Consider the following 20879-nt stretch of genomic DNA (forward strand, 5'->3'; position numbering starts at 1 on the left):
TTCAGTTTGTAATGTAACTAACTGTAGGTGATTTTGTTTCGGTGTGTCTTGCGAGATTTGGAGGACAGGCCTTGGAGAAGTAGCTTAGTCTGAGCTGAGAGCAAGATGGTGGCACAGCTTTACACCTTCAGTCTTTTTACAAAAGCCCCTGAAAACCGCTCAAGTAGTGTGCCAGCAGCCAGTCATGTGACCAGACTGGAATTCAACCATTGTTTTAAGCAGCAGAGCAGGGTCTTTTCTGTTCTGCTCTGTTACACGTTCCACACACGCACACACACGCACACACACGCACACACACGCGCACACACACACACACACACACACACACACACACACACACACACACACACACACACACACACACACACACACACACACACACACACACACACACACACACACACACACACACACACACACACACACACACACACACAAATCCCTTTCCCTTGTTTATTTTATCTGGGTTACAGGAACTTAGACTGAAAAGTATCCAAACTGAAGAGCCAATGTTGAGAGAGTGGGTCCGATTTTCATTTTTCCACATCTACCGAGCCGTCTCTCTCTCTCTCTCCCTGCGTGTTTTCCTTGGAACTGTTCCTCTCTGGTTAACAACATGTGCACCGACATCAGCCTTTGAAAAACAAAGAATATCGTTTGTAACCTTAATGTTTTCAAACCATGTCTGCTCTGGTTGAACGTGATATCAGTCTCTGGTCACAGTGTGGTGTGCCGCTGACATAATATCCTGTATTACAGACCACACAATTCAAAAGCTCCACCACAACAGAGGTGAAACAGCTTGGTGGAGCGTTGAGGGGCTGCATGAAGAGACGCACATCCTTCTTTTTTACTGCTTATTGTTTTCTCATTCAAATTTCTGACCCTTTGCCCTCATTGCGGATTCCATGGTTCATGCTACTTCCCCTCAGGTTCGTTTTAGCATCAGTCCCTACAGTATATCTTGTAATTGCAGACACTCACACACACACACACGTTGCTTTTTTCAGCCTCAATCACTCGCCACATACATCACAGCAGGGTGGATGCAGCTGGAAGTCCCTGTTGCACACGATGACGTCCTGTGTTATTTTTATGTATTTCAGCCACAGAAGTCGAGATGACGACCGCGTGTCCAAGCCGGGGGCCATGTCCACACCCGTCAAAAGCTCTGACGACGGTGTGTTGTCACAGGCCAGTGACCAGGCCAGCTCCAGAGATGACAAACAGTTACCCCCACTGCCTGGTACACAGCTCTCTGCACCTCAGCCCCTCAGCTCCATGAATTGCTACAATCACCACCATAACTTTGTTCATCGATTTCCCATTATTACAACACAGAGATTGATTTCTTTGCAATCGTGATTTATTTGCCAATATCTAAATGATTATAAATATTGTATCATTGTAATTTTCACTCCTCTGACATTTCTCACACAAGTACTGTTGATTGCATGTGTGTGTCCCTGAACCTGCTTTGTTTGTATTGGCAACAGAACCAAAGCCAGTGTATGCACAGCCCGGTCAGCCTGATGTGGACCTGCCAGTGAGCCCCTCTGACGCCCCCGTGCCAAGCGCCGCTCACGACGACAGCATCCTCCGGTAACTGCTCTTATATTGCTTCAAATGCAATTTGTTAGATGCTCTCATCCAAATGACCGTAAATGTTCTGTGTAGGCTGTTAAATTGGGAATCGTTGTGCTAAATGTTTACCAACAACAAATATACAGCAGCAGGGCATTGGCATCCCTTTAAGAGTCCACTGTCTTGCCAAGTATTTGACTTAACTGCTATGTACAGTTAATAGACGGCACAATCAAAATGCTTTAGGTTTACCACAGATTTCTTCTGAACCGCTGTGTCAGTTCTGCCTCTTAAATTTATGGCCTTCTTATGAATTTTTCATTTTCTGACATTGTGGTTTGTTTCCCCGCAGGCCGAGTATGAAGTTGGTGAAGTTTAAGAAGGGAGAGAGTGTCGGCCTACGGTTAGCAGGAGGGAACGACGTCGGTATTTTTGTGGCTGGAGTTCTGGAGGACAGCCCTGCGGCCAAAGAGGGACTGGAGGAGGGAGACCAGATTCTCAGGGTACTCAACTCTCCGTGTGTTTCTCTTCTGAAGGAGATGTTAAGACTTACTGTGGATGGAGTAGATCTTTTAATTTTGTTCTCTTGAAATAGCAGTGTGTTGTCCAGTTTTATGTCGCCTCTCTAGTTTCTATTTCTATATTTGTTTTATCCTTGTTTTATTGTTCTTGGGTTTTTTTTTTATTATGTGTGGTTTCACTTAAAAAATGTGAATGAAGAAGGAAAGAATGCCTGGCCAGAACAGACACACCTTCCCCTGCCTACGCACACTTTAGATGTCCATCTGTGAAACTATGTGGTCCCCTCTCCATGTGCAGCCACAATAGCTTTATTTCAGTGAAGGCATCATGGGAATAGAACACAATGTGTCCGTCAGCCCATGAGTCATTCCTGAGCTCCTCATCATGTCAAAACTCCCCTTGTTTTTAAAGCAGACACACAATGGAGGTCATTCTTGTACTCTGACCTTGAACAGTTGCCTTTCTGTTGCCTCGGACACTAGAATAACAGTGTTTGTGGGCTGGAAACTCTCTTGATGTCAGGCTTGGATCACTCTGAGTCAGGGATTACACCTGCACTATATAACTCTGTAACTGGATGAGCACAGAACTCAGCATTTATACACTGCTTATCTGATAAACACAGCTCTCCATTCCCTCCTGAGGGCTGGACTACCAAGTGAGATATAGATACATAGACATATAGAGTATACATCTTATTTTCCTCCCACTTCACAGCACAGGATCTCAGTGTTCCAAGTACCTAACCCTTCCCACTGTACAAACACATTTCGAGACTTCCAGGACATTGTTTTCAGTCTTAAAGGTTGTTTTCCTTTGGTCAAAGTGTGCTAGTGGAGATAAAGACGGCAAGCCCTCCAGTTTCTGGGAAGGATAAAGGTGTCTTTCTGAGGTGCAGTGATTCAGTCCATGTGTTTCTGGTTCCCCTGCTGCCCCGTTAGCAGAGTCAATAAACAGTGGTTATTGTGTTTGGGACAGCAGCAGTGGGGGAGTCGATCATCCTGCCTCTGTTGTGGAGCAAACTTTTCCTCTGTTTCATGTCGCTCTGTGAGAAACCACACCAGTGATGATGCAGGTGTTAGCGCTGTGCAAAACCTTTGTTCCCCCCTGGAATTTAAAAATCGCTGCTTTTGCTGCAGCAATTTCCTTAATTTTGCTTAAAAAAAAATTACACTTTTTATTTGTATTGACAATGAGTTTCTCCGCTTTTGGTCAAATGGAAAAATGATGCGGTAAACAACATGTATGCTATACTTGCATTCCCCAGCTTAACTTAGTTTTTTCAACGATTATTTTGTTCTTGTAGGTGAACAATGTGGACTTTGCTAACATTATTCGTGAGGAGGCGGTGCTGTTTCTGCTGGATCTCCCGAGAGGTGAAGAAGTTACCATTCTGGCTCAGAAGAAGAAGGATGGTGAGTCCTGGGCAGCGCATGGGCACAGTACTGTAAATAAACACATTCTAGTGGCAGGTACACTGGCGTACCAGTTTATAGAATGTTGTAATAATCCCTCATATTCGCTGCTTTATCTCTACAGTGTACAGGAGGATAGTAGAATCAGATGTGGGAGACTCCTTCTACATTCGGACCCATTTTGAATATGAAAAGGAGTCACCGTATGGGCTGAGTTTTAACAAAGGCGAGGTGTTCCGGGTGGTAGACACTCTCTACAATGGCAAACTAGGCTCCTGGTTGGCTATCCGTATTGGCAAGAACCATCAAGAGGTGGAAAGGGGCATCATCCCAAACAAGAACAGGTAAAAGAAGACTCGGGTTACACCTTTATTACTTGTAGAGCTCGTTCTGGCGCTTTGTGAGTGGACAAGGGTGGAGACTTGACAGAATTCAAACCAGAGGACCAGGTTTCATATGAGAGTAGCAGGGAAGGATTTATTATGAGCTGTGGATAATCAACTCTATATTTTGCATTTATTGCTCATGGTTCTCTTTTTCTTTGTCAGACAATCTGAAACAATTTCTTGTTATTAAATTGTTTTATGTTGTGCTGTCAGCTAGAAGAGTGTATCAAGTGGTTCATTCATTCATGTGCTAATCACTGAATATCCATGCCTGTCTGGCTGATGGTGTGTATTAATAACATAGTCTAGCCAGCAGCCATGTGTTATCAGGTACCGTCTCTGTAGCCTTCAGCAGCCACGGGACATGTTTACATAGATTGTAAATGACAGCTTTCTAAATACAGCACACATTTCTGTCACACACTGTACATCAAGCAGTATGAAATATGATAAATCTGATCTCCTGTCGTTTTAAACATTTGGCGTTGTTCTCTTTCAAAGACAAAATTGTCAATATATATTATTAGATCACTAAGAGAAGGATGAATGTAATTTTTGTTCAGTAGTTTTGACTGAAACCCTGATAACGGACCTTTCTTATCTCTACCAGAGCGGAGCAACTGTCCAGTGTCCAGTACACCCTTCCCAAAACAGCAGGGGGCGACAGGGCAGATTTCTGGAGATTCCGTGGATTGCGAAGCTCTAAGAGGAACTTGCGGAAAAGCAGGGAGGACCTGTCAGCCCAGCCAGTCCAGACCAAGTTCCCGGCCTATGAGAGGGTTGTGCTACGGGAAGGTAGGAGGACAATTCATGACAATACAGTGAGACCAAATTCTTGTGGTTAGTCCTTAATATGTCTAACCTTTTGGTAACCTCCTGACTTGTTCTTGAATAGCTGGGTTCCTGAGGCCTGTGGTCATCTTTGGGCCCATAGCAGATGTGGCCAGAGAGAAACTGGCCCGGGACGAGCCAGACATTTATGAACTAGCAAGTAAGTAGTAAAGTTTATATCTTCTCTCTTCCCATGTGCTCTGTCCTGTTGAGGTCTAAATGTTGGAATAGACTGAAGTAGTCGTCAAGTCACTATTTCACACTCCATGCAGAGCCGCACACTTCCTTTGAATCCATCTGGAGACCATGACAATCTCCTATCTAATCATGAAATTGCAATGTTCTTTGATGTTAAGTGCTCATTTGAACACTCGCCATTGAATTCTTAGCATGAGCAATCAATTTCCTCGACTGCTGACACACACGTAGAGTATGTACATATGTATGTATATGTACATGCATACAGAACATACATATACATGTGTTTCCATTCTTTGATGTGTGTTTGCATAACCCCACTGATATGTGTGTGTAACTGTGTTTACTTTTCAGAAACACAGCAACAAGGAGGGGAAAGTATGTCACATAGTGCATCAACTGTTGTTTGTTTGATTTCAGTCAGTAAATGGCAGATAAACAATAAGTTAGTGTTTGATGACTAGCTGGCCTGTCTAGATGTTTAAACATAAAGGGGAAAAGCACTTGACTTAATACTTGTCACTTGTATTTGTAATCGGACATTAATTTAAATTATATTTCAAAATGCTATGAAAGCCATGGAGAAAATTAATGAACATTGATTAATTCTGAGTTGGATTGAGTGCTATTCCCCTCTTTAAGGCAGGTTGCATCATGACAAGCAACACCAGGACAGCATGTGCACCTGTGCAGTTGATAGTCCATTTAAGGGGATCGGTGAAGTAGTTTGTGGAAACTGGGAAGTGAATAGCAGACTGTTGAACTTTAAGTTTATTAAGGATTCAAACTTTACAATCCTTTTTAAACTCTTACATCCAGTTTGTCTCGTCGCAACAATTACAATTTTAAATTGAGGAGGAGGCAGCACTGGTGGACTGTGGGCTTTATAATGGATGGTTAAAGTTGATCAAGTGTGGCTGTATCATGTGAGCTTGCTGGTTGTTGCTCCCATCCAGCTGACTTATCTTTGACCATCAAAGTGCACCGTTAGGGATTTCTTTAAAGTGTCCATAAGGCAGACAGGCATATCATAGCTTTGGCTCTTACAAAAAGAAATAGTAAGTGTGAAAACGTGGCGGCTGATGGCCATCTTAGGGTGTTTGTGTCCTAATGTAAATTATAACCATGATGTTTATGTATTCATGGGTAAGGGAACTCTTTCACCAAATATTTGAAATGCCTGGTTCATGTGGCATTTCGTCTCTCACAACTCAGAATGGTGACACCGGGATACAACTTTGATACAAATCTGTGAATGTTGTGTGTGTGTGTCCCAGGACTGATGATGCAAAGATGATTATTAAGCCAGTGTGTCAAAGTGACTAAATGTATTTGATGGCTGTTTCTTCTCATCACTCACACAAGTCCGACTTTCAAATTTCCTGGTGACGGGCACAGTATTGGTCTTTGCTATCATTGCCATGCACGCTTGAACCTCTGACTTGTTGCATGGCTCTATTATCTGCTTCTCTTTTGATTTGTTTTCAGTATTAAGGTAGCTCTGAACAGTGTGCAAGATCATAGATCTTATTAGTTTATTAGATGTAAGTGCTTTGAAAGCGTGGTTCTGATGATGTGATGATGTGCTTGAGGCAATACTATACATAATATTCTTCAGAGGTGACTGCCCCGCTTTGCGCCATGTGTTTCTATGCAGAAAAATAGATCTTTTTATAAATCATAAACCCATTTGCACATTCTTGAGGCCTACTCTGATCATGCATTGACTCAAATGACCTTGCTCTTGATTGTGCATAATTCATATTAGTGTTTCATATGTAACAGAAATCATTAGAATCTTATAATAATGATGTTGTTAGTATGTTGTATGCAGTAGCATATTCATTGAACACTGTATATTTAATTTCTCCAAATTACCTAATGACTCTTGCATGAATTGGCTGCCGTTTTCATTTTTCTCTTTTAATATTTAGCTGCATCTCATAAACGTACTCATCCTCTCCCATATTACATCACAACTCTGTGCTTATCAGCTCTGATTATGGGAGAGGGCAAATACATATCACACGGATGTCTAATTGGGGCACAGCCTGTGTTTTGTGTTGTGTGTGTGTGTGTGTGTGCGCGCTGTGTTGATGTGAGGCATTAACTCTGTCCGTTGGTTGTCTGCAGAGAGTGAACCCAGGGATGCAGGAACTGACCAGAAAAGCACCGGCATCATCCGCCTGCACACAATTAAGCAGATCATTGACCACGTGAGTTAAGCTAGATACACACATATACACACACACACACACACATACAGTACAAACAGATGTACCACAACTGACACATTGTATTTATTGGTTGTGGTAATGAAGAATGGCAGTGAGTGTAATTGTCTATACAGCTCTCTGCTGCCCCCTTGTGTGCAGCACTTTTAAATACTTGCTAGGTGTATGAACCTGTGGGATATTCTGAAGAGAGCTGACATATGACAAGAATGTCATCCAATAAACATACAAACATACAATATGGAATGGAATGTCTTCTTTAATTGTTTCCTGTTTCCTGTGCATTAAGGACAAACACGCCGTGCTGGACATCACCCCGAATGCAGTGGACCGCCTCAACTATGCTCAGTGGTATCCCATTGTGGTGTTCCTCAACCCAGATACTAAGCAGGGCATCAAGAACATGAGGACCCGCCTCTGCTCCGAGTCTAGGAAGAGTGCCAGGAAGCTCTTTGAACGGGCGCTCAAATTAAGGAAGAACAATCACCACCTCTTCACTAGTGAGTTCAGTGGTGGGGGATAACTGGGGTGGAAAAATATATACTCAGCATGGACTCATCAAGTAAAGGGATGTGGTGTGGTTCTGCCGTGAAGTTTTGCAGCCTGAAGTGTATGAAATAATAATATGATGCACAATATCCAGCAATTCCCATTCTCAGTTATGATAATTGCTAACTGTATTATTGTTTGTGTTCATGTCATGAGAGAGAGTTTGCTCTTCCCTTTTCTCATCTTTCTTTTTGTGTTCAGCAACCATTAACTTAAACAGCATGAATGATGGTTGGTATGGAGCTCTGAAGGAGAACATCCAGGCGCAGCAGAACCAGCTGGTTTGGGTTTCAGAGGGCAAGGTGAGGCAGACGGACACTTACGCGCATCAAAACAACACACACGCACACATTGAAATCCAAGACGGTAATCCTCTTCCGCCTGTCCCCCAGGCTGACGGGGCCGCTGAGGATGACCTGGACATCCACGACGACCGCCTGTCTTACCTGTCGGCGCCGGGCAGTGAGTATTCTATGTACAGCACTGACAGCCGCCACACTTCTGACTACGAGGACACGGACACAGAAGGCGGCGCCTACACCGACCAGGAGCTGGACGAAACACTGAACGATGACGTGGGTCCGCCCACGGAGCCTGCCATCACCCGTTCCTCCGAGCCCGTCCGCGAGGAACCGCCCGTCATCCAGGAACCGCCCGGTTACTCTGGCTACCAGCATACAGTGCAGCCGGACCCCCTGAACCGCATCAACCCAGCTGGGTTTAAGGCTCCAGCGGCACAGCAGGTAGCGTTTCTGAGAGCTGTACGTCTGCCCTGTTGTCTGGAGGACGTGGTGTGCGTTAGGAAGGTTTTCTGGAGGCGCTATTGAAGCCACTTTTTTTTAGTTATTTTATCTATCGACAACATCAGGGGGAGAGAGGAAACTTACGTGGCTGGCCAAGTATTTATCTTAATATATAGATGGCATATATATATTCTATATCAATATTTATTATCTATTTTATGTATTTGCCTATATCTTTCTGTCTGTGGTTTTCTGTGTGTGTGTGTGTGTGTGTGTGTGCGTGTCTGTGTGAGTTTCATTTTTAATAAGGAGAGGACCGTAAGAATACCTTACTGTGATTATTATACTCAGTATTACCACAAGCTGTCTTATTGGTGCAAGTGTTGCTGTTGTTCTCACAGAGAAGCATACAGCGTGTGTGTGTGTGTGTGTGTGTGGGTCTTAAGTGTCTGTACTCACCTTTGTGCACTTCTTACCTAACTCTGACCTGTGATCGGGACTCATGATATGACTCCAGAGAGTATTATGTGCATGTGGGTAAAGCCAGTGTTAACCAGTGTTCTTGTTAAATGTATTTGATCGCCGTCCAATTGGCTCGTGTTATACCCAAATCTAAACGTTTGATGTCTGATGTGTTACTCAAGGAAACGGAAGAAGAAGAAGACATTGTACTGTAAGCCTAGAATTAAAATCAAACCAGTATACATTAACAAAGAAAACTTGTCCTGCTACTAATTCTGACCCTCGCTTGGCATCGGTTGATTCACCTATACTGCTTCGTATGAAGTCGGGTAAACCCTCTGTAATCTTTAGGTGTGTGTGTGTGTGAGGAGCACACCTTTGCAGAGGGGCTGTGAAGCTAGTAGCACCTTTTAGTACTGCACCCTCGTCTGTCAGCGCATGTTATTAAACATTTCTGAACCACTTCACAGAAAGCAGAAGGCGCTGCCATCCCTAGCACCCCCCAGCAGCCCGAGCCCCCGGCTGACACAGTGCCCCCTGCTGTCAACGTTACTGTAAACACTATAGGGGGTTTGAGCACTGACGAGGCTCCTGCAGCTCCCCAGAGCCAGCCAAGCCCCAACCACGAGTCTGGCTCACTCAGGTGGCCCACTCCTGAGCTAGCCCCTAAGAGCATCACTCCAGAACCTCTACCGTCCGGACTGGGCAGTTCGGAACCAAAGGTATCCATCTGACCGTCAATGGATGCTCCGTGACCTGGGCCCAGCTCAGCTCAGACCGGTCTGACCTGGCTGACCTCCTGTGCTGCTGCTGCCGCTGCGTGTCTACCTTCCTGCCTCCTGCTGCAACGCTTCTCTCTTTCTCCCTCTTGCCCTGCATGTCTGCTGACCACAGTGCTGCCCAGAAGAGACAGAGATGTGTGTGTGTGTGTGTGTGCGGGTGTGTGCATGCCAGAGTGTGAGCAAATGCTGGTAAACAACAGTGGGTGATGATGATTGCCTCAGCGCTCCTACATGCAGAACAATGCCAGTCCTCTCTCACTGTTGCTTACTCTCTCTGCATGGCTGCAACAGTTTGGCTCATTGTCTGTTAACCACTACAAAATGTTGTGTGTTGTGTTTATCAATGAAAACTGTCTGGACTGTCTTTTTTGTAAAAGTAGCCATTATTTCTCCAGCCATTTCATCTGCAGTTTAGACGTAACAAAAAACCTTGAAACAGAGGTTTTCTTCAAATATGGATGGATTTCTAATGGTTACTTCTCCAGTTTCGTGATTTTTAAACAAAATTGACTTTATACAATGGGGTTGGGTGCTCGTGATATGTTAAATATTATTGCAGATTTTAAGTTGCCTTATCATGGCACAGGACATTGGGGGAAATTTTCTCTTGTGAATGCAAACGTATAAGTGCACTCAAAACAAATTAAAAAACAAAACAAGAAATATAATAGATTTCAAGTTAATGGATGTCTTATATGTATGTGTGTATTTACCGTACATACATATATAGTTTCTCTGCAATTTAAAAAAAAAAAAAAAAATAATAATAATTCATCAAGACAAGAGAATTTGATCCCATAGTTTTGTTTCTTTTCCCAACTATTGAACGTTGTTGGAGTGTTGAAGTCGCTATGGTATGATCAGAAACGCCGTGTGGTTGGCCGTGCTTGCATTTCTTGTGTATCTAATCTACAACCTGACCAGTAACCCCTCCCTCTCAGCTTCTCTATTTCAGGTCTTTCCCTTCTCTTTTCCTCTTCTATTACTCTCACAGATGTTTTTTAAAATGTCATTTTCTTTAACTAAGTTTGTATGTCTAAATTTTCCTATCATATTTAGTATCGACACATCCGGCTCAGACGTTAACCTCAGTCTTTGTTGTGTTTTCTTGGTAGATATTTCAGAAAGACCCGTACATCCCAGAGAGCCCGGAGAGGATCAGTCAGGGCATGAAGCCTGTGAGCTACAACCCTCAGCAGCCGTATCACCCTGACCAGCAGCCCTACAGAGATTATGACCAGCCGCCCAGTCGCTATGACATTAGCAGCAGTGGCGTCAGCAGCGGAGGAGGTTACCCGGAGCCAAAGTACCGCAACTATGACTCCCACCTGCCCTACGAGAACAGCGTGCCTCACTACGACCAACAGTGGAACCCCTACAACCAGCCGCACCCTACTGCCACCCCCCAGGGATACGACGCCCGCCTGCCATACAGTGACGGCCTGGACCATCAGTACACCCCTCCGCTCCGCTACGACGAGCCCCCGCAGCAGCACGGTCTGGACGGGCGGCCTCGGTACGGTAAGCCACCCGGTCCGGCGCCCGTTCGCTTCGATGAGCCGCCGCCTACTGCTCCAGCACACGACCACCGCTCCAGCCAGGAGTCTCATCTGAACACGTACCCTTCAGCCGCTCACTCCCCCGACCCCGCGGCCCCACGGCCCACCTACAACCAGGGACCCCCACCGCAACCAAAAAGCTACAAACCTCAGCAGTATGACCCTCTTCCTGTGAACTCTGAAACCAGCCCGCCCACGCCACCTCCCAAACCAGAGGCCTCCTCACCTCCTCCAGCCGACCTGCCCAAGCCTGTCGCTGCTAGAGAGGAGAAACCGGAAGATGACCCGGCCATGCGGCACCAGTCGGTCCTGACTCGGGTCAAGATGTTTGAGAACAAACGCTCAGTGTCTGTGGACCGAGTAAAGGATGCCGGGGAACCAACTGCAAACAAGGATTTACCTTTGAAGCCAGGCGGAGGAGTCCCCAAAGCTAATTCTCTGAGCAACCTGGATCAAGAGAAGACCTTCAGGTGAGCCACCGGTTATGCTGGTCACTCTATCTAACCACTTACATTGTAGCCCATCCATTAAACTCAAAATGCATCATTGCTCCTCCTGCTCTTCATATTTCTGCCTTCCATTTTTACATTTGATTGCCTTGTGACCCCAGAGCCCCTGAGCCTCAGAAACCTCAACCTCAGCCTCAGCCTCAGCCCAAACCAGCAGACGACATTGTGCGTGCAAACCATTACGACCCTGATGAGGACGAGGACTACTACAGGAAACAGTTGTCTTACTTTGACAGGCTTCAGGTCGGACCCAGCAAACCACAAGCACAACCACAATCCAGCTACAACTACCCCAGGTAAGTCTTTGATTACCCCACTAATCAGAATTAACACGAGTTTGAGACACATCTGTCCCTCATACTGCAGCCCTGTGTCAGTCATTTACACCACCTGACACCAACAAAATGTGTTTGATCCTCGTGCTACAGGGCAGAATCACTGGAGAAAGTAAATCCAGTGGAAAAAAGATATGAACCGGTTCCTCAAGTGACGCCTGCTCTGCCACCGGCCACGCTGCCCAAACCCACCCCACCTGAAGGTACAATGCTCCTTTTGATTTACAGAACATGGTTGATTAGAGATTGTAATCATCAAACATCTTTGAATTGTCTAACAGTGTGATGAGGTTCGAAATGACACGTGTACTTGGCTTCCTTTAGTGGCTCCCGCCGCAAAGCCTCCCGCCCGTGAGGACACTGTCCAGGCCAGCTTCCTGCCACACAAGAGTTTCCCTGAGAAGTCTCCTGTTAACGGCACAAGTGAGCCGCCTCCCAAAACAGGAGCACCAGCAGCCCCCAGCTACAACCGCTACGTCCCCAAACCCTACACCACCTCAGCCAGGCCTTTTGAGCGCAAGTTCGACAGTCCTAAATTCAACCACAATTTACTGCCCAATGACAAGCCAGACACTGCTCCAAAGGTAAGCAGCCTCTACATTAACATGACGTAAACTTGGCTTGGCGTTGCTTTTACTGCACCTGATATGTTGGGGCAGCGACGTGCCGCTACATTTATATATCTTGTGTTTCAAACAGGGGCCGAGCCCGATCCCAGTGAAGACTCCGATCCTCCCGCAGCCCCAGAACACAGACCATGACAGTGGCCTGGACACTTTCACACGCACAATGGACCAGCGCCCCAAATACCAGCACAACAACGTCAACGCTGTGCCCAAAGCCATCCCTGTGAGGTAACCAGGACACTTACTCTACGTCTAGTTTGTGTATCCATGGGCTTGTGAGAGTTGGCTAGAGTCTGTGTGGCCAGCATTTCTTCATCTCACACTCACACTCAGCTGGCTTATTTGGTTTCCTTCCACAGTTGAAACACACGCCAGTTTAAACTGTATGTGTGAATGTAAAAGTGAATTTGTGTGTGTTGATTGAATCAAAGAAGTTTATGAGGGTGTGTGACCTTTCAAGCTCTCTGTCTCTCAGCCCAAGTGCCCTGGACGACGACGAGGAAGACGAGGGCCACACAGTGGTCGCGACTGCTCGGGGGATCTTTAACTCTAACGGCGGCGTGCTGAGCTCCATCGAGACGGGAGTCAGCATCATTATCCCACAGGGCGCTATCCCTGAGGGCGTGGAGCAGGAGATCTACTTCAAGGTCTGCAGAGACAACAGCATCCTGCCGCCACTGGACAAAGAGAAAGGTAACATCACAAAGATTGGGTGATGGGCTTTTATACATTTTTCTTGTTTCTTGTTTGTAATATTGTGAGCCTGTCCTTGTGTAAGATGTGTTGGTTCAGAGGCTACAGTACATTTGCATTTAGATGAAGCCTGCATAGTTCCTGTATGAATCAAGACACACAGTCTAACCGTTGACCTTCTGCAGCTCCAGCAGTCCAACACCACTGCAGGGAGAATATTGTCTTTGCTCGCTGTTTGTCACGTATGTTGTTATTATTCATTGAATGTGTCTGCGGTGTTTTCAGGAGAGACCCTGCTCAGCCCCCTGGTGATGTGTGGACCTCACGGCCTCAAGTTTTTGAAGCCTGTGGAGCTGCGCCTACCTCACTGTGCGTCTATGACCCCTGATGGTTGGTCTTTTGCTCTAAAATCCTCTGACTCGTCGTCGGGTATGCGGTGCTTCTCTGTTCTTCTGGGGTCTTTTGGGCTGGCTGTGTGATTGAAAGTTGTGGGTTCGCTGGTTTATCAGATTTTCCCCTAGTTTTGATTTTCATCCTAAAAATTATTTTCAATTGTTAAATATGGAGATGAAACAATTTTGGTCCATTTTGGTCAACGTGTATGAAATCAATCTAGGGGAAAATCTCTTCATTTGATTGCTTGTTTGATTAGTTTTCATTATTTTCCATGTATTTGTATAGATAATGTTTAACTCACACACACGTATCCTCATGTCTCACTGGTCTCACTGGTCTCACTGTTCACACATCAGAGTCTCACCTCATGGTTGTTCCACGCTCACGCTGCAGTGTTTCCCCTTCTCATCTCACCTCTGTGTCACCTTAACACATTTTCTCCATCTCATATCATTTAACATGCATGAACTAGATGATCACCAGGCTGTGCACTGACTTTTAATCACACGTGTCCATGATTTAATCACAACGCATGCCGCTTTGTGGAATTTTCTCACATAGCCACCCAAGGTCCTGACCTGAAGAACAGCCTTGTACAGATCCTCAGTCATTTAGACAAAACCAACAATGTCTGTCTTTATTATCCTGGAGCAATGAAACTTTAGATGGAGATGTGTCGTTAAGAAATGGAAACATTCTTTGAATTTAGCTCCCTTGTGTTCTTTCTCAGTTTGTGATGTTACAAGCCGATGAGATTTGATTTGTTTTGTTGTTTATGTTGGCAGCAGATACACAAAGCATTCACAGCTCTCTGCCTTTACACAGAATATGGATTGGGGTGAAATTGCTGAAGCTTACTCAGGATTTTCTCTAAGTGGATTTCTGTAACTGCTGCGAGTTTCATTTAATTTTATTTCCTCTTTTACCCGCCCGCCTTTGAGGTGTGATTCACCGCGTATAGTAGAAACATTAGCTGTACAAATAAATGAGTCTGTAGCCAAAGGACCGTGTGAAATCACAAAGCTTGAGTGCTGTAATGGAGTTCTGCTCGCTGTGGGAAGGATGGGAATTAGTCACCATGTAGAAAGACGACAAGGAGAAAAACTAAAACCACTCCAAAAAGTCTTGTTTGTGGTTTTTAGTTTTGCAGTTTCCAACACAGCGTAACCCTTGTTAGTGTCATATGGGATTCAGTATCCTTGACAGCAAAAACCCTCTTTACTGCTGCATGACCGCAAAACTGAATTACCTTTTTAAAATGAACGTGATCCATGAAAACTGAAGCAGAGATGAAACGGCGTCATCACAAAGGACATCCTTCACATTTTGAACTCTGAACAGACACGTTGGTCTGTAACGTTAATGAGCAACAACAGCAAACGTGAGGGAGAAGAACCTGGCCTCGTACAGAAGTGGAAGTTCTGTCCTCCTCACTGTCCTCAGAGCTTGGCGGTCAGGATTAGCTGTTAATTAGCCTCATTTTCAGGATGAGACTCGCCGAGCTGAATGCGGTTGCAGCCCCGCTCTGTTGTCCCGCTGAATTGTGGGAGGATTATCAGGCTTCCTCGTAATCCTCTTATTGTCAAGCAGGCGAGGCCCCTCTCTGGCCTCCCCCCCTGTCCTCCCTCCTGTCCTCCCCCCTGTCCCCTCTGCAGTGTTGCTCTCCCTTTGCTTCCCCGCTGCTGCTGCTGCTCGCTCCTCTTCCTCTACATTTGTCTTCTCTTCCTGCTCCTTTGCTTCTCCTCCTGGATTTGCTGTGAATACAAATTATGTTGTTATCACAGCTCCCTAATATATCCAATCAAAACATACAGATACTGCATCTTCTATGTCTTAAAGGTGTTCTGTAAGGCAACATGCCAGTAATCTACCTTTAACAAGTCATTTTATTTATATTACAGACTTGTTTTAATTGTGACAGCACAGTTAAATCACCTGGTTAGGTGTCTTATAAAGTCATTTCTGAAATTGGAGGATGCTGCTTAAAATTTTCCACACCTGAACTACACTTCATGAAAATTCTGGAAAAGTCATGGAATTGCAGAATGCGTTTTGAAAATGATGAAATATGCCAAAAGATTGTATTTTGTAACATGTCATTATAGGAAAACAAGACGGTTGCTATGGGTTATCTTGTGATTGCTTGTGCAATTACCGATTTTTGCACAAATGTGAGACTTTGGACTGGAGCTCACTGCTTATTAGGCTGTGACTCATAAAAATGCAGTCCACAGTGAGCAGCGTTCAGTTTACAACACCGTTAAAGTGCAGTTGTAAAGGTTGTTCTACTCTTTACACTGTGGAACATGTGTGACTGTAGAAACCCTGTGAGTTGGTACTATGCTGCTATGACTCACACTAGATAAAGGTGCTCTGTATGTTGTGGTGCTCAGCTTTAGTGCACTGGTTGCGGCCAGAATTGGAAGTATTGATTGATTTCCTACATTGGAAGTTGATATCAATGAGGAGGCTGTAAACACGTTGTCACGTGTGTGTTCTGTTTGTGCCGTTGGTCTTCAGCCAAAAGCTGCCTGCCTGAACTCTGATTGATTACTGGAACTTTCCTCTTGGCACAGGCCTGTATTTTTATAATTGTAATTACACTCTGTCCTCGCAGTGACTGGGCTTTAATTTGCAATCAACAAGCAGCTGGAGGGAGGCGGTGGATGTAAGAGCCTCTGTTCCGCCGCTCGTGTAGCCGCGCCTTCATATGACTGACGTGGTTTACAGACAATAGATACTCAGCAGCAGTTGTTGCCATTTTAACATGAACTTTATATTTTATCCCTCTGGACTCTGGAGTGCAACATTCTCTCTAAAGGCTTCACTGCTGTGTAAAGGTCTGAGGGAGTTAAGTCAGAGAACATTTAGGGTTTCTACAGTCATGCAAATGCTACAAGTCATGGAATTAGATAAAATGTGTTTTCCAGGTGTGGACGTGTTTAAGAAAATAAATGAATATTCCAAATATAGGAGACAAAAACTGTTATTATATTTAACTGGAATTCTGTTCTCATTGGAATTCCACTGATGGTTTCTGTGAGACTTTGTCCTGTGAGTCCCTATTCTAGCCTGATTTATGATTTTGGTAATGTTATCTATAGTAGCTGACAGTAAGATGCTTGAGTTTCTGTCACAAAGTCGGGTAAAGGTTCTGGTTAACTTCTTCTGCTTGAATACGTTACGGAAAGGTTGAAGGTTTGGAAACGGTAAAATGCATCGCAGTTGGCATTTTACATGAAAGGTCTGTTGAAGGTGGCCGTCACTCACTTCTCCCCCTGTGTTCGTCCTCAGGTGACCCTAAAAGCTGGCAGAACAAGTCTCTGCCTGGAGACCCCAACTACCTGGTGGGAGCCAACTGTGTGTCCGTGCTCATCGACCACTTTTAAAAGAGCCCAGCGCTGCCGATCTCACTGAGCGTGGAACCGCGGAGGATAAAATGAAGAAGCAGCAGCACACACCTCTCCTCCTACAAGTCCACACACACACACACACACACACACACACACACACACACACACACACACACACACACACACACACACACACACACACACACACACACACACACCACAGTGGAGTATGAAGGAGATCCAGTCAGTGCTGTTTACCGCACCCATGGATGAAGGCAGGACACTGATGATGCTTTTTTGTTACACGCTGTCCTTAAAACTCTTCCCCCCCCCACTTCCTGTTTGACGTTTTGATGTGAAATTGAATCATGGATGGACTGCATGCACCAGGCCACTGTGGACCAGATCTATATACTGTAAACTGTATACGCCAACCTTTAATGTCATTTGCTAACATAAATATAAATGGATGGATGAGCTTTGAGGTTGCACACTTCAGACTCTGTAGGTATATTTATGCTATATATGCATACAGTATATATAGTAGTATAGAGACAGTTTTCAATTTAGTGGAATTTTTACGATTGATGAATTCAATTACTGTTATTTTTCAGTTGAGTTGACTGAATTTAACTCGCCACGGTTTTTTCCCCACGTTGTTTTTCTCCACGTTGAGGGAATTTAAATGAAGTTTAGAGACGGAGCTGAGGTTCGATGTCGACAGGGAACCGGTGATGGTGAAACTCGCAAGTGTCTCTGCCAGGAAGGTGTCGCTGTAACGTGAAGAGGACGTGAAGACGAGCAGCACTTTGTTAGAATGGTTCTTCCTTGCTTCCTTTCCTACTTTCTTCCTCTACCTACAGGAATATCTCAGTTTCTTTTCTTATGACTCCTTCCAGCCTGAGGGAGATCTATGCATGTGCTTTACTCAGGTCCAGTAGACTTCTCACTCTCTCTCACTCTCACTCTCTCGTTCTCTCACTCTCTCACACTCTTGGTGCACTCACACAACAATAAGCAGTGATGCCTCACGTTTCATTAGAAAATAAATTATGTTAAATTATGGCTCAATGAAATTTGTTTTCTTTAGTCATTTTGTGAAGCGGCTGTATAAATAACGTTGGGTCGAGCACACACACACAATAACGGCTGATTGAAGAGTAACAAAAGTACCTGCTATGCATTACTTACAGGAAAACAAAATGTTAAAGCAGTGGCTGTAAATAAAGCTAGCATATTGCCTTGGTTCTTTTGTTTGTAAATGAACTTTTTGTATGTCTGTTTTTTTGTGTTTTTTTTTTTTTGTATAAAACTTAGAGAAAACATGTTTTAAAAAGAAATTGAAGGTGGTTATCTTTGTATTCTGGACATACCCTCGAGCCTTGGAACTTGTAACCTTACAGTTAAACATCACATCTTTTCTACCAATATATTCACATGATATAATGATAATGATCACACAAATGTCTTTTTATGGCTATTTATGAGACAGGAAAGTGCTTGGGTTCAAATACATTAAAAAATGCCTGTTCTTTTCAAAAGGGTGTGCTCTGAAAGTATTCCCCTCACTGATTGATGATGATACTGGATGCTGTATTGTGTGCCCTTAAATGTATTTTTGTACTAATAGACAATATATGATGTATGGCACAGCAGTTCCATTTTATTTTTAGATATAACACGGCTTCAGTTGGATATTAGCTTCTTCACGTGTGGCTGACTTTTCTTTTCCTCTGCAACACAATTTTCAGTATACCACTGTATTAATAAATAAAATCATTTTAAGTAAAGCAGCTTGTCTGTAATGTCATGAATGGTGTTTGTTATAGTGTTCTGTCGTGGATCTAAGTTTTAGGTTTAGTGTTCTAGACGCCTCAGCGCCATGGCCGTGACTTCAACACTGGGTGGCGCAGCTGAGCTCTGAAAGCCGCTGAACAAGGTCAGAAATGCGGCGGTCCCTCAGCAGGGATTCGGTCACAGCGGCTCTTTCATTCTCGACACAAGTCTCCTATAGAATCTTCACAACCCTGCAGTGTTTCTATAGAAGCCTCTGTCATGTGTAGCTTATGGTGAGAAATCCTGACCAGGTGGTGGAACCTGAACGCGCCGTGCTGTATTCACCTGTCAGGATTGAACAATGGATGATGCGTTTAAGTGCGTGAAGGATGAACGGTTTACGGAGATGAATGTGCTCACGCTGGACGCTGCATGTGTGTCCACGCTGCTGCTCTCTGCGTGTTCAACCTACACACACTGCTGATGTTCTAAAGAGCAAACCCATCATCTTATAGGAATCAAACTACAAGCGAAGGCGAAGCTCAAATCCGCACTTTTTTTTGGTAGAACTAAAACGATTTGGTCCTGTGTGTGTGTGTGTGTGCTTGTGTTTGCGTGTGTGTGTGTGTGATGTTCCTCCTCTGCAGATCACAACATCACCAGCAGCGGTAACAAATCACGCCGTGCCGCTGTGATGTTGCCCGGTAGTAAACGCGCTCTCCTCTCCTCTCCTCTCCTCTCCTCCCCGCTCCGCTCGGTGCGCTATCGTAGTAACGCAGACGCCATATAGACGCGCTGAGTGGCACATCTCCAATGCGCAGTGTGCGTCCGTCCCCCCATCCCCCCTCCTCCCCCTATACACATACACTCACACACACACATTCCCTGTCGGCCGGAGAAGTGCTGCTCATTCAGGGTTGCGGACAAGCGGGAGGGCTTCAGCGGGATTTCAGCCATTTAAGACGTCTGGGGCTTTGAAAGTACGCAAGGTGTATCTGCCGTCTGTTACCCGGTACCCACGCATCATCTCCGGCCGGGAGTTGAGCAGGAAAAGCCCGCAGAGGTGAGCGGGGTGACGGTGCCTGACAGACGCCGCGTTTCCGCCGTGACTTTTTTTGAGGGATGGATCGTTTCCCTGTGCGTTTATCGAGAAGTCCTGCGGCTCGTTCGGCTTATTTCGACTTGAACATCGGTGCGTGTGTTGTGGTGAACATCTGGCTGCTCTTCCTCTCTGCTCCTCTTCGCTCCTCTCTCACCTTCCTCCTCCTCCTCCTCCTCCTCTCCGTCGCCGCCGCAGCGCGTCTTTAATTGGAGCGACTCTGCGCAGCTTTGATTGATGAGGCGCGTCTCCACCTGGCACTGACCTCCGCTTACGTCGTTTAACGTGCGCACCTGGAGCTGAGACCGCGCAGAGTCCGGTTGTGGATGATATTTGTCCTTTTTTGATCGGCAGTGCTGCGTTTAAGTGCCGAGCATGCCGGTGAACGCGCTGCCCCGCGGCGGCGTCGGTGGCCCCGGTTCCCTCAGCCCCGCGTCGCTGTCCCGCAGCCTGTCCAGACTGAGGGAGTACCGGACGCGGACGCGGATCATGCTGGCCCTGGGGGTCTCTCAGATGGTCCTGGGGAGCCTCATCCTGGCCGTCAGCTTCGCGGCTCTGGCGCTCACCACGTCGCCCAGAGTCCGGCACTCGTGTCCCTTCTGGGCCGGATTCTCGGTGAGTAAACGAGCTTCTGCTTCACACGGATCCCGCTGGGTTCCATTCATCCAGAGAAGGAGAGACACAAGTGATCCAAACGCAATGAAAACACGCAGCTAAGACCCCAGAGCGACATAAACACGAGTGGGAAGCTGGTTTATTGTATCATTGTGCCTATTTTGTCATTGAAATGTTCTATGATAAGAATGTGATGGCTCTCCTGTATGTTC

At 45.4% G+C, this 20879-nt stretch overlaps 2 protein-coding genes across 7 annotated transcripts in view; both read left to right on the top strand.

Moving 5' to 3' along the window:
- The window catches only part of tjp1a (tight junction protein 1a), a 38546-nt gene extending 20179 nt beyond the window's left edge, over window positions 1-18367 (top strand). Inside the window, exons 9-29 of one of the 6 annotated variants that reach the window (XM_076156212.1) lie at window positions 1107-1246; window positions 1497-1602; window positions 1937-2087; window positions 3413-3521; window positions 3646-3865; window positions 4518-4702; window positions 4803-4898; window positions 5291-5314; window positions 7070-7152; window positions 7460-7670; window positions 7921-8021; window positions 8112-8462; window positions 9395-9646; window positions 10822-11735; window positions 11876-12070; window positions 12203-12312; window positions 12434-12693; window positions 12809-12963; window positions 13211-13428; window positions 13714-13857; window positions 17119-18367. In XM_076156212.1, the coding sequence (XP_076012327.1) occupies window positions 1107-1246; window positions 1497-1602; window positions 1937-2087; window positions 3413-3521; window positions 3646-3865; window positions 4518-4702; window positions 4803-4898; window positions 5291-5314; window positions 7070-7152; window positions 7460-7670; window positions 7921-8021; window positions 8112-8462; window positions 9395-9646; window positions 10822-11735; window positions 11876-12070; window positions 12203-12312; window positions 12434-12693; window positions 12809-12963; window positions 13211-13428; window positions 13714-13857; window positions 17119-17213 (4120 nt within the window). In that variant the 3' untranslated portion in view covers window positions 17214-18367. The remainder of the gene's footprint in view (window positions 1-1106; window positions 1247-1496; window positions 1603-1936; window positions 2088-3412; window positions 3522-3645; window positions 3866-4517; window positions 4703-4802; window positions 4899-5290; window positions 5315-7069; window positions 7153-7459; window positions 7671-7920; window positions 8022-8111; window positions 8463-9394; window positions 9647-10821; window positions 11736-11875; window positions 12071-12202; window positions 12313-12433; window positions 12694-12808; window positions 12964-13210; window positions 13429-13713; window positions 13858-17118) is intronic. The other 5 variants (XM_076156214.1, XM_076156215.1, XM_076156213.1 and 2 more) reach the window with 5 other exon arrangements.
- Window positions 18368-19849: 1482 nt separating this feature from the next.
- fam189a1 (family with sequence similarity 189 member A1) overlaps window positions 19850-20879 on the top strand; it is a 63334-nt gene continuing 62304 nt past the window's right edge. The window contains exon 1 of the mRNA XM_076155970.1: window positions 19850-20667. Coding sequence (XP_076012085.1) covers window positions 20428-20667 — 240 coding nt within the window. The 5' untranslated portion in view covers window positions 19850-20427. The remainder of the gene's footprint in view (window positions 20668-20879) is intronic.

This window comes from Genypterus blacodes, unplaced genomic scaffold (genome assembly GCF_046128005.1).
Source record: "Genypterus blacodes isolate CSIRO-AG114 ecotype Tasmania unplaced genomic scaffold, CSIRO-AGI_Gbla_v1 ptg000067l_1, whole genome shotgun sequence".
NCBI classification, from domain to species: Eukaryota; Metazoa; Chordata; class Actinopteri; order Ophidiiformes; family Ophidiidae; genus Genypterus; species Genypterus blacodes.